The following is a 17,654-nucleotide window of genomic DNA, read 5'->3' as shown; positions in this document are numbered from 1 at the left end:
CCCCAGAACGGCCCACTGAGGCCATGTGGACAGGATGGCAGCCCCCCAGCAACCAGGCTGCAGCCTACACTCCCCTCTGAGCCCCACCTTGCGTCCATCCACTCGCCCTTTCTCTTTTCCGTCAGGGAAAACCCGCCATCCTTGATGGCTGAGAAGAAGGAGAACAGCACACACGTATGCTCCTATACACAGTGTTTATTTGTTCTGTAACGATTCACATTTTAAACAGCACCTCCTGACAACGTACCAGCTGGCTCTTCTCTAGCACAGGCAGTAAGGGCGGCCATTCACAGTCGACGTGGGGGGAACCACACTAGAAGGGGGAGCAGAGTCCCTCTGGGGGTGGGAGGATGTCGTCTAGGGTAGAGGGCTTGCACAGGAAGGAAAGAGGAGAGACTGGGAGAAGGAACACCCCGGCATTCACGGAAGTCAATACTCTTTCTAAGTAGCGCTTGATTGGCTCTGCTGGCAACCCCAAAGACAAGAGCACTTCCTATCTTTGACGTCCGGCTGGGGGGTTGCCTGTGAGGAGAAGGAAGTTTAGGGACACATTGGACGAGAACAGCACCCACACCGATCAGGTGAAGCTTCCTCGATCTTCAGCCACCATTTACTCCCCCTGTACTGGCTGCAGGAGGAAGAAGAAACCTAGAGCTTGTGTCCTGTGTTTAGCAAGGGAGATTCAAACTGATCAGAGACCAAACAATCTATGCGAAGTTAGTCTGCAAACACACCACAAAGAATTCAGGGCCGCTGTCTTCCCTAGCTGCTGCTTAGGTGTTTCTGGGACTCTCCCAGCATAAATATAGTCTCCTGCCCCAAACAGTCCTCCCAAACCAGATGCTCCATAAACAGCTTTGCGTTTGACTCCTGCCTGAAGTGGCTGGCAGCCCTGAAAGCCTCCACGTGGCAGAGAACGAGGTGGCCCAGCCCAGGCCGCCACTCAGGCTTCAGGTATTCGGGTGACTGTGAATCAGTCCTTAGAATTCTCTATTAGACTGAACTAGATCCTACGCCCTTCTACCCAGGCAGATTCAAATGCTAGAAGTGAATCTGGAATCAATCCCAGACTCTTGGGTGTGTCCTAATTGTTCTCCCAAGTTCACAAGAAGCTGGACCCACACGTGCCTTCCAAAGTGTTGAAACCAAATTTGCTTTCAGGGACTTCAGGCGGGAAGGGGGCAGAAACCCGGCGAGGCCAGTCCACAGGCCAGGCAACATGCCTGCTTACAGCTCCGGCTACCAACCTTCGGTTACGTCACAACGCCTACCAGTGGGCAATTCAGACATACCCCTTTAAGTCTGGCATCCCGATTTTCTGGAATCTCTTTAGTACCACAAGCTAAAAAGACAAGGGCTCAAGTAAAGAGAGAACCCGAGTGCACTCAGGGATGACCTATCAAAACTGTTCGAGAAGAACAGCGGTTCTCCCCCAGCTAACGTGGGATTCTCTGCTATATAAACAATGGCCTAGAAGTTTAGGGGAGAACCTGATAAAGTAACATATTCATACAGAAGAAGAAGGAAGAAATAAGCTCTGGAGATAATTCTAAAGAACTTCTCCATTTATAAAAAGTTATAGTATTTACACAGACATATTCTCAAAATACTCTGCTTCAAAGGCTCTACAAGGAAGGGAGGGTACAGGGCAGAATGGTTGCATGCTGGACTCAAGGAGCCAAAGTCCAGAAACAGCTTCGCTCTCATGCAAGCAAAGCAAATATATCCCTGAATAAAAAGCAAAATGAGAGGCAGAAAGGAGGATGCCCGCTAGGACAAGATGCTGAGAAAGCAGGGCGGAGATAAAGGGGATGAGGCTGCCAGCCTCAGGCATTCCTGACTTGAGTTTTCCTCTAAGCTGTGGACAGTGCACACCTGAGCACGTCCGAAGTGACACGGTAAAACGCTCGTGACTGGAGGAACTACCCGAACCACGTCCATAAGCTATGGACCTTGTCAGAGGTGGGGCGTTTAAACTTCTCCTGTTCCCCTTCTGACAGGAACAGGGTTATTGTTATGGTCACTGAATACAGAGCAAAGGAACATGTGAGGAGAGAGGAGACAGGAGCCACAAAACAAGGAAGAGATGAGGATTCTGGGTGGCTCGCGCCACATCCCCGGGTCAGTCTTTCTCGCTACTGCAGCCGAGGTACAGGTAGGGGGAGACGAAGGGGAGAAATGCTGAGGGGCCCTCCAAGTCAGAGGTAGGCTATCTAGGAGTCTCAAGAGGCCCAAACCAACCAGATGTGTTTCGGACGGATGAGAACCTGGGTCCCTGGAGCTTAGGACATACTTATCTAGAGAAGGTTTCATCACCACACCAACAGATACACACTCAGGGCGTTAACGCACAACAGAATGTTCCAGGGAAGGACTTCACTGGAATTTCCCAGCAAGGGTTCATAAATTAGACACACAAAAAATAACACAAGATTCACATTTCCAAACTATCCACACAGAACACCTAGAAGGGGTTAATTAGGGGGTCGGAAGGGCAGCACTCCAGCCAAACGGATCGTGCTGTTATCCAAGACCTCCAAGTGCCTTCCAGAGTGTTTGGCAACATTCACGCAGACGTGGTGGAGTGGGTGACAGAAGTCGTCCTCTCCAGCTGGAGAGAGACAGTACCATTCAGTTCACTTCTTCTGAAACTGAAGAGTCCAGCAGCCTAGATCTAGGGAGAAGAGTGCAAGTATCAATGACTTTAATTTTTTTCATGGGAGAGACATGGAGGGACCCTAAATGTCAGAATTTCCCTCTATTTTCCTGTCCTTTTGTCTAGCCCCAGTGGTTTGTAAGCATCCCTCCAGAAAGGCCCAGAGACTTTACCTTTTTCCATGATACGTTCTTAAACACTGAACTAGACCGTAGGATTTTCAGAGGGGTGGGAGGGAGTGCTGCATTTTCAGCAAGATAATTCTTCGTGGTGTGTAACTGTCACAAGCCCTGCACGATGCTGGCACAACGAGCCCTTACCCGGAAAAGGCCAGGGGTAACAGTAAAAGCCAGGAGCCCGCACCTCCAAATGTCTCCTAAGAGAGACGGTACCGTTTCCAGCTCAAAACAGCTGAGCAGTAGTTCATGGTCGTGAAGTACCCTTACAAAATAACACGGGTTGAAAATAACTGTTTCCTGATACCTGGCTACTCGAGAAGGCTCCCACTCCCCAAATATTCTAAAGAGCAGACTCGGGGTTGGTATGATGTGTCTTCCACCCTCAGTAGTAACCAGACATTTCTTTCACAAGCTCTTCACCTGGTAGGGAGAGTCAACGAACTTTATCCTCGAGAGGAATCTTCGCAGCTCCCCGCGGCCAATTTTGGGGGCCGTCTCCTTCAGCTGGATCACTTGGCCCTCCATCAGTGCCCACCGCAGACTAAGCTTGCTGACCACCAGGGGTGCGGGATGCCCCTCAGAGCTTGGCCCTGTGGTCCTGGTAACATAAAAGGCATCTTTCCAGAGGTCGTTGATCCCAACTGAGGAAAGACAAAAACAAGAGCAGTTAACAAGGACAGAAGACTTCAGCTAACAGGAGAGTGGTTTGGTGCGGCAACTGGATTCATTCACTCATTTCCTCCTTCGCTAATTCACAGAAGAAGTTTACTGAGCACCTAATCAACGCAAGGCACTGACTAGACGATAGGTGCCCAGGGGTGCAAAGCAGCAAATTCTCAGCCTCTGTACCTGTGCTTCTCCGAAGCCACTTCTAAGAAAGCCCCAGATCAGGAAGGGAGAGGAATGGCCAACTGTGGCGACAATTTGGTAGAAAAGTGAGTACAACAGACTAGAAATTCTGAGAATTCCTAGACTGTCAGTAGCTGGTGGCATAAGCTACGTACGTAGCCAGTGTTTATTCTGCCTCGTCTATAAACCAGGTATTGTAATAAAAATGGTCTTGATTCTTAACTACCATCACGTAACGTTCGCTGAATAACAATTTATGCTACTATCGAAAAAGAGGTCATTTAGATCCAGTCACAGGATTTTGCAAACTCACACCTCCCCACCGCCGCCCTGCTGCGCACAAAGCCAGTGGGCAGGGGTACTTGCAAGTTCCAGATGAGCTGTTCTTCCCAGTGCAGCCCAGTGGGCCCAGGGTCACAGCAGCAACCTCACCTTCAAGGCAAACGAGTTTGTAAGGAGACAGCAAGTCTCCGAATGGCAAGGGAATACGGAAAAGAAGTAAAGAAAGGAACCATGGCCGGCCTGGCCGGCCCCCGCAGGACTGCAGACTCCCAGAGGCCAGTGTGGGACGGGACCCTCCAAGGAAGGGACCATCGGACGATCCCAGACCAGCTGCGGTGGCCGACCTTCCAGGGCTTTGCATTACAGGTCTCTAACATGCGATCCCAGCTGTGCTCTGTGATATTATTTAGATGCACATGTGAAGTAGAACACTTCCAAATGTGAACGGCGGTTATGAGTGCTCAGATTACGGGGGATTTTTCTTTTTCCCTTTTTCTCCTGGCGCCAGTTTCTAGGCGATGCATGTGCACTTTAGTCCAAAGCTACTGAGCCTAAACGAATGCCCTGAGGAAACGTCCTGCCTCTGCTTTACCCTTTGCAGTGAATTCCAGGTCCTAAGCTTCTACGAGGTCGAGAAACTAGTCTGATTTGTATTCCCAGCACCGGGCATGTATGGCTGATGCCCAGTAAACATCTGCTGAAACATTAGCTCCGTGGACCCTTGGGGACGGGATAACACTGCCCCGCAGCTTCCAGCAGGTTTGGAGGCTGTGGGCCCTCACCCCGTGAGCCGGGTGCTGGGAGGGCGCACTCGGGCGACGGCCCCGGGGAACCAGGGCCACCAGGGGAAATGCACGGGAGCAGCGCGGCGCACTCGTCCTGCTATCATCTGCAGGCACACACCCTCCCCTTGGTGGGACGATGGTATCACCCTCACCACGGCCAGCACATCCGCTCCCCTCCTCTGTGTACACAGACCCCACCGTCCCCGGGACTTACCCTCTGAAGCCGTCACGGTGCCAGTGGCATTGGCCAGATCCAGAAGGATGGAGGGGAAGGCTGGATGCAGGAGGTACAGGTGGTGAAGGCTGGGTGGCTCGGTTCCCAGGACAACATCCTGACAACAAGCACCAGTGAGAGCAAAGGTCAGTCCACACACCTCGTACGATGTCACTCAGATGAAAGGGTGGTGGAGACGGTGGTGATTACTCATCCCCTGCGATCCCAACTATGAGGGTGTGTTTGAGAGAAACTCCCACATACGAGAGACGTGTCACTTCCAAGAGCTGAAAACACTGATTAAACAAACACTAATTTCTTCAAACCACTAGAGCTAGAAGATGCTTTCTCGCTTATAAGAAAAAGAAAGGAAGAAAGGAAACGGGCATGCCCCAGGACAGAAACTGAAGGGGGCCCTCGCAGTCTGGTGCCAACGGAGTATTAGGAAGAGGTTCTTCCCTGACAGCAGGCAGGGGGGCTTCGTGGAGGCAAAATCTGCATATTAAAAAAAATATATATTGAGCCAAAGACATTTGCTTTCACTGGATATTGAAGCCAATCGCAAGAGTCAGGCTAAAAAAAAATCACAAAAATCTTACCTGTTCCTGAAATAAACAGGAATGGACCAAATAGAACTCACTAATTGTAATATAAAAATTCCAAGGCCTGAGTGTCAATCTCCTGACCCCCGACAGCAGAAAAAAATGCACATCAGGGACTTCCCTGGTGGCACAGTGGTTGAGAGTCCACCTGCCTGTGCAGGGGACATGGGTTCGAGCCCTGGTCCGGGAAGATCCCACATGCCGCGGAGCAACTAAGCCCATGTGCCACAACTACTGAGCCTGCGCTCTAGAGCCCGTGAGTCACAACTACTGAGCCCACGAGCCACAGCTACTGAAGCCCGCGTGCCTAGAGCCCGTGCTCCGTAAGAAGAGAAGCCACCACTCGACACAACTGAAGTGAGTGTCAGCCCTGCTTCCACACTGTCAGCAGGGGAGGGGACACGTGTGCGGGAAGCTCGCGGTGCGCTCCCACCACTGTCACAGAGCAGGAGCGGGCTTTCCCACACACCTCAGTATCCCAGCACCGGCTCAGCTAACATGACAAGAAAATAGCCCAACTCCCTCCTCACTGCCTATGGTATGGTGCCCAAACTCCTTAGCATGAAAACCAAGGTCTTAGGCCTTTCAACCCCAATCTGCCTTCCTTGGCCTCCTACGATTATATGCCTATGCACCCCACGCTCTAAGAACACCTGTGAAACAAACACATGCTTCACTTGACTTTACCTGACCTTGGCCAATCTTATTTCCCCCTTAGACGTCTTCCTCGTGAGCCCATTTCCACACATTAAAACACTTCTTGTCTGGAGGTCCCCAACTTGATGCCACCTTGTTCAAGAAAAGCTCCCTAATCGCCCCCAACAAAATGACTACCCCCCTCCCTTTGTGCTTCCATCTGAACTTCCTATGTGCACCTCTATCACAGCACTGGTAATATGCCTTTGTTTTGTGGTCATTTATAGACACTTACATTTGAGAGTCATCTGATCCGAGCCCCTCATTTTATTAAAGGAGGAAACCGGGAAGTTAAATGTTAGGTAGATTGCCCACATTCACATGTCAGGGAACTGCAGAGTTAGGACAACCATTTATGGAAATCTGGTCCGAAAGCCAGGGACCATATTAGCATCTTCATTAACGGATAAAGAGCACGAGACTCAAAAAAGTGAAGTCCTAGAGCACAGGGCTAATGAACGCAGGACTCTCCCTCTGTCAGGCTACCCGATGGCCAGGGACCACCCGTCTTCTCCTGCAGAGGGCAGCACTGTTCCTAGTCTACCCCGAGGTCCCTGGCACACAGTAGGTGCTGGTCAGCTGTGTTTAACTGGACTAAATCAGGGTGAGTCTTACTCAAAATCCCCAGGCACCTTGCAGAGGTGGCCCCGTGCCTCCTCAACCCCGTTAAAGTGCTGCAGGACAGCATTTACGACATTCTCAAACCTGCCTTCCGTGTATCGGAGCTTCTCTCCCGTGATCCCCCAGGTGAACCCTCACCTTCAGTCCAGCGTCCCCCCGCCCCTGCTTTGCCACCCTGCGGCCCCGCCCATTTCTGAAATCTCAGCGTATTCACCTCCAAGCCCAGCCTCAGCCCCCATGAAACCCTCCCTGCCCACTGCAGACCAGGCAAGGCAGCCCCGAGAGCTGCTGCCATCTGACAAAGTGACAGAGGGACCCTCCCAGGCTCACTCACAGGATTGGGCGATGCAGCTGACAGCCCTTCAGCCCAGAAGAGGAAGACAGACTTCTGGTCCACAGCGGCTGCTGAGGTGGCCGGAGTTTCTTCCATGTGACACGGAATGCTGTAACTCCAAGCGACCATTCCAGAGTCCCCATCCACCACCATCACCTGCAAAAGAGAAGACGATGAGCACAGGCCATCCTCAGAGAGACAGCGGAAAACTCACGCGCACCCGAACAAAAACCCATGGACTGCAGACACCACATACGTTAACAGGCGGAGCTTACCAGATGCAAACAACGGGGTGTTCAGAGAGCACTAAATAGCAGCTAGGCCCAGGACCCTAGATAGAGTCTAAAGGACTGCAGCCTTCCCAGGTGAGAAGGGACATTATAAGTCATCTCGGCCTCCTCGCGTCCTCAGATGAGGGGATGGAGGCTCGGGGACAGGAAGTGACGCTGATTATTCTGCGTTCGGGACAGTCCTGGACGGAGCAGACATCCCACCGTGGAGGGGCTGAAACCCGACCCTCATCCCTTCCCTCCAGCAATGCAGCTGCCACTACGGGGAACATGATGCGGCGACAGCTCTGTCCCGTCCCCTGGGCTAGAAGCTTTACAAGTTTGACTCTGTCGTGTGCATCCTGGAGATGCAGCTCAGCCCAAAGGGAGTCTCAAATGTAAAAGAGCATAGTCTGAACAGGCGCAAAAACATAAAATTAAGAGAAAAATTCACTCCTTAGTTGCACCTCTCAAGGGATAATGAAGGGGATTAGATTTATAATCCCCGGCAACACTGGTATCTCCTGTCACCCCAAATACCTCACACCGCACAGTTCTAGAACAAAACAGCCTCTCCTTTGCCAAAATCCCCAAGAAACTCGCCCATCACCTCCAGCCCCAGCATCTCCACGGCCTCTCTTCTCAGTGTCTCTGCCCTGCACCTCCTTCGACAGTCCCTTCCCTGTGCCCCCAGTGTCCTGGGCCTGCCATTCTCTGCCCAGGATCAGACTCTGCTTCGCCGAGAGCAAGCAGAGGGGAAGCAGGCTAGCAGTCCAAGATTCCCTTCATTAATCTCGGGGAGAAAAGAAGTCTAGAGACACTGCACTAAAACGCTTTAGCCAGTGACACATATTATTCCACTTAACCGTCACGACAACCCTATGAAGGCAAGTGGTCTTATTACTCCCGTTTCACAGATGCAGAAACTACAGCTGGGTGAGACTGTGTCATCTGCCCACGGTCACCAATTAGTAGTGGAGTCAGGGACTAAAACCCAAGCCTAAACCCTCAGCATCTCAGCTCTAAACCAACCCATATGTACCCTTCCTCCTTCATCCTGCTGGGAAAGCCAACGGACATTTCAGTCTCTACCTGAATTCTCTTTGAAACACACTCAGACACTGCTTCCTTCCTGTCTGGCACTGCCTGAAGACGCTCCCCGAAGTGGTCCTTGTGTCCTCGGATCTGTCCCCTACTCATGTCTAAATAACCCTAGGCTCTACGCCTCATCTGAATTCCGCAGCCTGGCTTTCAGGCCCTCCAGCAGCTGAGCGCGTCCTGACCACCCTGATAGGAAGGCCCCTCTGCCCAGCCTCCTATATCCATCCAGCAAACCTCTTCTCTGCTCTCGTGACTCTGCACATCTAACGCCCAAATGACGGGAAGCATCTCTCGACACCCTTCCCTCCATCTGCTCCCCACGTCCCTGTGGCATCGTGCGAACTTCCGTTCCAGCACTCACCACGACGTCCGAGGTACAGGCACCCCGGTGACTGAACCACACGGGGCAGTGGCTTGTTCTCATTGATGCTGTGTCTCCACAGCCATCATCTGCGCACCTGGCACAGAACCTGGCATACGTGAGAGGCAATGATTAAGTGTTTGTTGAAGTCACTCTCAGGGAACAGGGTATAATCGTATATAAATACATATTTCATGCTGAGGATAAACCAAAACGCTCAGTCGATTATAAAAAAAAGAAATTTTAAAAACTCGAATTCTGCCTGTAACGTTAAAGGAATGAAAACTGTCTATCCAGTCATTAAATCCTTACGATGTACAACCTGACATAAAATCAGAATGACCTATGTGTGTCCTTGGAACACACCCTACCGTCTATCTCAGGGAGCTGGAGCCCCTGCCCCTGCCTGCCTGCCCCCCCTCCTCCAGAAACGCAGTTCAGCTGCAAGGCTCTGCTCACCCTTCCCGCCTTTATGAAGTCCTCCGTAACATCCTAGCCACCCCGGCTAGCCCAGCTTCTGTGAAATCTAGGAGTACGTGTACTGAAGTGGTACATTTATTTATACCTGCCTTTCCCCATCAAGAGACTTCAGAAGGCTCCTGTACACTGAGAACCCAGAATGAACTGCGTAGGAAGGAGGGCAGCTAGCAAAGCTTCTGATGCTGTAGCGTTGAGCACTGCACTGTGACCTTTCATTTTACCCATTCTGCTAGACTCGGAGCTCTTTGAAGGAAGAGACCATCCTTTAGGCTCTTTTTATTTCTCACGATGCCTAGCGCAGGGCTGGACACCAGGTTTATACTGGATATATGTTTTGACTGATCTCGAGTCCCCAGGTTTTACCTTTTTCAGCCCAACTCCATTCGGTATCTGCAGAAGGAAGTCTAACGTCTCATCGTCCGTGAAATACCCAGGAGTAGGCTGGCTGCAAGTGAGAACAACGTGAGTGATCGGAAGTGAAGGAGAAAAAGAGGAGAACCTCACTCCTTCCCGCCCCCTCCCCTTGCACGAGCCCCAGATAGCGAGCAGTCATTCTGGGTGATTTTGAAAGGTGGGCAAGCGGAACAAGAAGCAGACGCGAGGAGCACACTGCCAACCTGCGCAGGCCTTGGAGGCTCAGGGTCCAGGAAGGTGTGAGGTTTTGCCCCTGCAGCAGGACAAGGCCTCGGTTGGTCGTGATCAGGAGGTCGCTGCTGTTGGAACCCGGCACCTTCACCGTCTGGAGGAGCTCCACCCCGTCACTGAGTTAAACAAGACCCCGACGGTTAGTCTCAGGCTTGGATGAGATGCCTGCCCTGCTTACTTGGGCTTTTCCTCTGGGCGTACATGTTTGTATAGACCCTTGCGTTTGTCTTCCACCAGGGTCTCGTCAGGCAGGGCGCTCTGCCATTCCAGTTGAGTCTCCTTTTCTTGGTTTCTTTAGAAACCAAGGAGCCCTAGAAAATTCAGGCAAGTTCAGAAGGAACTGACAGGAGAAGCGCATCTCACACTGGATGCTCTGGGAAAGATAACAGAGCTGAGCACAGTGGCAGGGAAGGAGCCGGAGGTCGGGACAGGATGCTTGAAACTGTCATTAAGCTCGGACAGCTGCTCACGCTGTACGCTGCATCCAATTACTTCTCCCTCTGTACAACCGGGACCACTCTATGTAACATCTGTCAAATGCACAGACACAATGGGATACTGCCTGAGAAAATGCTAGAAAATGATTTGAAGCTTCTGGGAGGAAAAGAACGAAGACAATTATTACCCAGGCCTGGGGTGAAATGAGTAAGATCCACGGTAGATAACCAGCAACATGCTTTTAGTTAAGAAATAAACAAGAAAAAAAAATAAGATTTCATGGATGCTGCCCTTGCTTCTGCCAAAGTGATTCTTCAACTAAGAGAAAAATACGGGCGAAGAGTAAGGCCGATCCTTCAGCACAGTTTTACAAGCAGTTGTGTTACATAAATCTATCTCCCTGCCTGCGGTTCCCCAGTCTCACCCTGCCCTGCTCTGACTGCCACGCCAAACAAATATCCTTCTTCGCCGCCCAGGTGCGAAGTGATCACGCGCCATGGTCACCCACACATAGACGCCAACACTTCATGTCACCAAGAGAAGAGCCCTTGGAACTCCCCTTAACCAGGTCAGAAGGTGGTACATGAAGGCCAGCACTGTTTCCCCCGCAAACGTCTGCCCACGTGTTCACCAGCCCAACCAGACGATGACTCGGTTTCACTGTGACGGGGCCAGACGGCTGCCCACCTGTAAATGTCGATGAGCTCAGACAGGTTGATGGATCTCCGCCTCTCCCAGTCGGGCTCGTCTATCTGCAGGGAAGGTGGTAAGCTGTCTCGATTCTGGGCCTGAACAAAAATGTCCCGCAGGGCGACAGCCTGGATATTTCCTAGCGGCACAGAAGAACCAACACGGAGAAGGTGAACTTTACGGCATTTTCCCAGGGTGAGGATGGGAGTGAGAGACCCAGAGCCTGGGCAGGGGGATGGGTCCAACACAGCCCGCCCGGCCCAGCAGGGAACGAGTGGGGAAGTGCTTAAGTGGACGCTGGGCAGAGCTTCTCATTGGAGAAGAGTGAATGCCGCGCGGCAGGGGGCCCGGGCAGAGGAGGTGACGGAGGGCTGGTGTCAGTGACTCCAGGCTTGCTGACTCCAGGCTTTCTCTACGTCACATCAGGAGGGCCTCACCATACACCCATGGGGACAGTAGCAAAAATGAGCCTTGCTTCTTACCAAAGCCAAACAGGATGTAGGCAGCCCCATTGGTGGTGATGTAAACCTGAGGGCCGATCAGGTTCCCCACTCCGACGATGTTGTACTTCACGGGTCGGCCCACGGGACTCCCTGTCCGGCCAGACACCAGCAGGAAGCACAGATCTGGCTGACGAAGTGAAAGACGGGGGTTGAATCCATAGACGCCTAATCGTTTCCGAATCAACTCGTTTCTCTAGATAGGCACTGCTTGCTCATTAGCGAAGAGGTCAGAAACACCTCCCAAAGTTGGAAAACCCAAAGCCAAGCCCACTTCGTTCTATTTCCCTGGAAGTTAGAAAGTGGGGCAAGTGCCCCGTTCCCTTGTTAGACGGTAGCTCGGGGAAGTTCTCCAAAGCACAGTTGTTGTCTCGGTCTCCTGAGGCAAAGAACTCTAGCCTAGAGCTAAACAGAGTACAGCCGACCCCGGGTCTCTGCCCCCATACCCAGAAATCCCCAGTAACATTTGGTCCCAGGAGAATCAGCGCAGGCAGTGTGCTCCCATCATGACATACACATCTGGCCTGGCCACCATCAACCTCACTACCAAGCAGAGATCCGCAAACCTTTTCTGTGACATGTCAGACAGTAAATATGTGACGTTTTGCCAGCCAGACGGTCTCCGTAGCAGCTACTCCACTCTGCCACTCTAGCGTGACAGCAGCCATAGATAATACACGAATGAGCAGGGTGACTGCGTCCCAATAAAACTTTATGAAAACAAACTGCAGGCCACAGTTTGCCAACCCCTGCGCTAGAGGATTTTCTTTTGGGAATAGAGTCACTGGTTGGGAAGTATAAAGACTACATCGGTATCTTGACTTCAGTAAAGCTTTTGACAGAGTTTATCATCATGAATTCTTATGGACAAGATAAAGAAATGTGGTTCTCAGTGTACCCCGAGAAAGGGCCAATGCCAACCCAGAGGGAGGGTTCAGTGGAATGTCACAGCACCCAGCTATTATCTCATTCCTGTTAATCATTCTTATCAAAGACCTGAATGAACAGAATTCAAGCTGATCACAAAGCTGAGAGCGATAGGTAATAGGCTGTTTGACAGACTCAAAATTCCAAAAAGTCTTAGACTGGAAGATGGATCAAAATCTGGAAGAAAAGATTGGGCCATTAATTAAGACGTGGGTATGTTATGGTAACAAGACTTATTGTGGTGATCATTTTGAAATGTACAGAAATATCAAATCAGTACGTTGTTCACCAGGAACTAACACAGGGCTGTAGGTCAGTTATACTTCAAAAACAAATAAACTCATAGAAAAAGAGATCAGATTTGTGGTTACTAGAGGGAAGGATGGTAGGAGGGAGGATTGGATGAAGGCTGTCAAAAGGTAGAAACTTCCACTTACAAGATAAGTAAGTACTAGGGATATAATGCACAACATGAGAAACATAATTAACACTGCTGTACGTTATGTAGAAAAGTTAAGAGAGTCAATCCTAAGAGTTCTCATCACAAGGAAAAATTTTTTTCTATTTCTTTAATTTTGTATCAGCACGAGATGATGGATGTTCACTAAACTTCCTGTGGTCACCATTTCATGATGTACGTAAGTCAGATCATTGTGCTGTACACCTTAAACTTATACGGTGCTGTATGCCAACTATAGCTCAATAACACTGGAAGGAAAAAAATGAAAGAAGTAGGGAAAAAAGACGTGGGTATTTTAACGGGTTATAAACAAAAACTGATTCTTAGAAAGGCTATCACAGCCTTTGGCTGCATTTATAGATAAACAGAGTCTATATCAAAAGAAGCAACAATTTCCTTATGTTGATATAACTGGTTCTATTACAAATAGAATACTGTTTTCGTTTATGGGTACCATATTATAAAAGAGATACGGACAAGGTGTAGTGAAAAAAGAAAGAAATCAAGAAAGAGAGGGGTCTGGATCATTTTGCGTGAGGCACAGTGTGAGAAATCGGGACTGTTTAGCCTTGAGAATGGCAGGCTGTAGAGGGACCAGGCTTCCAGCAAAAGGGCATTCATGTAGAAAGAGGATTGGATTCAGAGTATTCTATGGAGCTGAAGCCGGCACCATGAATGGAAGCTATGAGAAAGCAGATTTCTCACCAGTAAGAATTTTCTAGAGTGGGCCAGGAACAAAATGGACTGTCTCACAAATTAGCACTATTGCCATCAGCCTGAGGACTCAGAGGGAATGGGTGCCAATGTATCTGGAACAGTGTATCAGCGACTGTAGCACAGTGTGAGAGGGTTAACTTCATGGCCTCTAAGGTCCCTTCCCACTGACATGCTAGCCCAGATCTGTTCTCTAACCCCAACCATGTCCAGGTGTCCCAAGCCCGCCTCACTCCAGCCCCAGATCTAAGAATGCCGCCTCTCTATATCATAGACCTAATACGTCTCATTCCTCCTTCCACATCTGCAGCTCAAACACGTTCCTCAGGTTCTTTTTTGCTGGTATAGAGGTCAGAAAAGTCAGTATGAAGATGAAGCTACTACTCTGAACCCACCACTTCTCCAAGATTTTTCTAGTCTTGCCTATCACTTTCCAGGCAGAATGGAGACTAGTCCATACCCCTCCCTCCACCGCCATATCCCCTCCCTCTACCACCAAAAAAGGCACAGAGTAGAAGCAGGTGAGAAGCCATTCCTGTAACAGAGCCCCCTTGCTAGGGAGGGTCCCTCAGTCAGACCTGAACTGTCATCCCATCCACCACCGCTGGCTAGAAGACAGATGTGATGTCAAGGCCAAGATTTTTAAACTTGTTCGGGACACACAAACCTGTTCACTGTCTTGCTATGCTTCTGCTAACAACCATAATTCCTTTAAAAAGAAACTGCCCTATTTGTAGTGAGGTGGATGGACCTAGAGTCTGTCATACAGAGTGAAGTAATTCAGAAAGAGAAAAACAAATACCGTATGCTAACACATATATATGGAATTTAAGAAAAAAAGGTTCTGAAGAACATAGGGGCAGGACAGGAATAAAGACACAGATGTAGAGAATGGACTTGAGGACACGGGGAGGGGGAAGGGTAAGCTGGGATGAAGTGAGAGAGTGGCATGGACATATATACACTACCAGATGTAAAACAGACAGCTAATGGGAAGCAGCCGCATAGCACAGGGAGATCAGCTCGGTGCTCTGTGACCACCTAGAGGGGTGGGATAGGGAGGGTGGGAGGGAGACGCAAGAGGGAGGAGATACGGGGATATATGTATATGTATAGCTGATTCATTTTGTTATAAAGCAGAAACTAACACACCATTGTAAAGCAATTATACTCCAATAAAGATTAAAAAAAAATAACCTATATGGGAAAAGAATCTGAAAAAGAATGGATATAATATATATGTATAACTGAATCACTCTGCTGTACACCTGAAACTAACACAACATTGGAAACAAACTATACTCCAATATAAAATAAAAATTAAATTAAAAAAGAAAGAAACTCCCCATACTCTCCACTTTGGGACCTTCTGAGAATCACTCCCTGATGGATGTAATCATTAAAATGTTCCCTACTCCCAGGTCTCTTTATTCACAGTGACTGGAATGAAAAAAGATTATGTGAAGAATTCCTGACATTTTGGTTCAGTCTACTTTGAGACCAGTTGAAGAAAAACAAACAGAAAGGACCCCTAAAAGCGACTAGCCTTCGGAATTGTCCCTCACCGTCTATCTTCTTTTCTCTCACCTCGCAAATGTAAAGTCTCGTCTGAGGCACCAGAGCAGGGCTCCTGAAACTTGTGACTGGTGGAGCTCTCTGAGTTAGTTTATGGTGCTCTTGACAGAAAACCGTACAGTCCTGATAGGTTTAATTCCATTCTAAAGAATTTTACTTGCAGATTCTGTAACTCCACTCCGCATATACATTACAAAAATCACAACCAGGTCTAGTAAAATTAAAATAAGCCATCAAATGAGGCACAACGATCGGGAGCCACATTTTCCCACAAATATTCCAGGTTGATTGTCGTCCACGAGCCTTTCCTGGCAGACTCACGCTAGACAGTCTGAGAAAAAGTCTAAGAGAAAGTTTGACAGAAGCTCTGAGAAAAGCTTCAGGAATAAAAACTTAAAATTGAGATAATTCTGTCCACTAATATATTCTTTCCTGTGATTTACGGGGAAAAAAAAAAAAAAAACTACTATTATTTTATCTGTGCAGAGAATAACTCGTTCCAGGTCACTGGAGTCCCAGCAAAGCATAACTGAGAAGCATAATTTAGGGACCGCTGTACCAGAACCACAATCTGCAGGTACAGGTTAAACAACTCTTTCTTTGGGTGCTGTTGTCGCTACTTGTTTGACTTACAATTTTTTTCTCTCTATATCTTATGAGCTTTCTATCCGTCTGTCTCATTGTTTTATAGTTGCAATAAAAGTTAAATATATATAGTGAAACCAACAATGTGTGTGCTGGGCGGAAACAGGCACCACTCTGGGCATTTCATATATGTTAGTTCTAATTTTCATAACCATCCTGCAAGTAGGATAACATGCCCGCTTCACATACGAAATAACCAGGGCTGGGATGGGCTCTGTGGTTTGCCCAAGGCCACAGGGCAGTAGAGCAGGAAGTCAAACATAGACCTATCTGGCTCCCAAGCTCTGCCACACCGGCCAACGGAACCTGGAAAATGGGTTCATAATGGTAATTTACTCACTTAATCTCACAAAGAGAATTTATTTAAACCTGAGCCCTTGTAATGAGAAGGTTTCAAGCAGCGTTTCTAATAACGATACTAGGAAATGACCAAAGTTGACACTTTCCCTGTAAGAAACAAGGACCACCTAACACGGAGCATACCTGCAATTCCCCAATGACCAGAACTGCGAGATCTCTGATGCCATCTTCATCCAGGTCTGGCAGTACCACGCCTGGGGCAGCCAGAGTACCGTTGGGTAAGTAGTGTGGGTCTAAAGTCCAAATGGCTTTCCCTGGGGAAAGATAAGTACACTCATCACAGTTAGGGATTTCTGCCTCTGCCCAAGGCAGATGCAATGCTCCCAGGCCAGAAAAGAGACTCAACAGGCTGAACGACAGACAGCAACTCATACACACTTTTTCCTTTCATTTTTATCTTACTGGGGAGAAATGGAGCAGGGAGTATGAACTGAAATCCTCAAGTATCTGGCTAACAAGCCCACGTAATAACTTCACACCTGAATTTTTTAGGTAACGTGGACATGCTGAAGACTCTTTAAGAAAGAAGAGCCCACTTGTCTGGGATGGAGGAATTGATCTGTTAGAGATGATTCCAACTCCTAAGGAACCATCCAGGGGCAGCCAAACAGAAGCCCAACTCGCTGCTTCTACCACGTGTTCATATAAGTAGAGAAATCATAAAAGGGTTTCAAGATGAATTCAGTGCTGGCGTTAACTCACACGGAAATTCTTTTCACTCAGAGGAACCCCACTCCCAAACCCCAACCTTTACAACCAGGAAGGAGGCTATTTAACTCAGCTTCCCTCAGGTCGAAGGTTAACGGGCACACTGGAAGTATAAGGCTCTGTCATCACATTATATGTGATTCTCTCCCATTCCTTTTGTCACATATGTCTGAATGCGATAAAAGAGGCCAAATCAACATGCCTCCACACACCTTAGCTTCTTCACTGGCATATTTTTCAGTGGTTAATGCCCAAGTTCACATATGAACCCTTGTATGTCAAATACTGAAAACAAAGAGAAAAAGCTCCATGGTCTTCTATACAAAGAACAGAGAAGGGAGATTACTTAGAAACTGAAAGCCTAGGGATATGTTCTGTTTGGATAACTGAGTTTAGCCCCATCCTATCACCAAGTAGGTTGAACCATGGATCTATTACTCACTCTGCTCAAACCCTTTCTCCTTATTTCCCTTAATATCTACCTTGCAGAGCAGGAAATCAGACCTCCCACCATGGGAGAGTGGAGTCCCTTCCCTACCAGACTGTTCTAACCTGAGATTAGA

The 17,654-nt window shown here is 48.9% G+C and overlaps 1 protein-coding gene across 2 annotated transcripts in view; it reads right to left on the bottom strand.

The window, feature by feature from the left end:
• Window positions 1-183: 183 nt before the first annotated feature.
• Window positions 184-17,654, bottom strand: part of FAM234B (family with sequence similarity 234 member B) — a 66,637-nt gene continuing 49,166 nt past the window's right edge. For both annotated transcript variants that reach the window (XM_060024324.1, XM_060024325.1), the window contains exons 5-13: window positions 16,507-16,637; window positions 11,685-11,832; window positions 11,200-11,341; window positions 10,047-10,190; window positions 9,793-9,874; window positions 7,219-7,374; window positions 4,966-5,083; window positions 3,256-3,476; window positions 184-2,674 (exon numbers count right to left, since the gene is read on the bottom strand). In XM_060024324.1, coding sequence (XP_059880307.1) covers window positions 2,669-2,674; window positions 3,256-3,476; window positions 4,966-5,083; window positions 7,219-7,374; window positions 9,793-9,874; window positions 10,047-10,190; window positions 11,200-11,341; window positions 11,685-11,832; window positions 16,507-16,637 — 1,148 coding nt within the window. In that variant the 3' untranslated portion in view covers window positions 184-2,668. The remainder of the gene's footprint in view (window positions 2,675-3,255; window positions 3,477-4,965; window positions 5,084-7,218; window positions 7,375-9,792; window positions 9,875-10,046; window positions 10,191-11,199; window positions 11,342-11,684; window positions 11,833-16,506; window positions 16,638-17,654) is intronic.

The sequence above is a fragment of the Delphinus delphis genome, chromosome 11 (genome assembly GCF_949987515.2).
Source record: "Delphinus delphis chromosome 11, mDelDel1.2, whole genome shotgun sequence".
Taxonomy (NCBI): Eukaryota; Metazoa; Chordata; class Mammalia; order Artiodactyla; family Delphinidae; genus Delphinus; species Delphinus delphis.
Note: the sequence above shows the minus strand (reverse complement) of the source record. Positions and strands in the feature narration are given on the sequence as shown.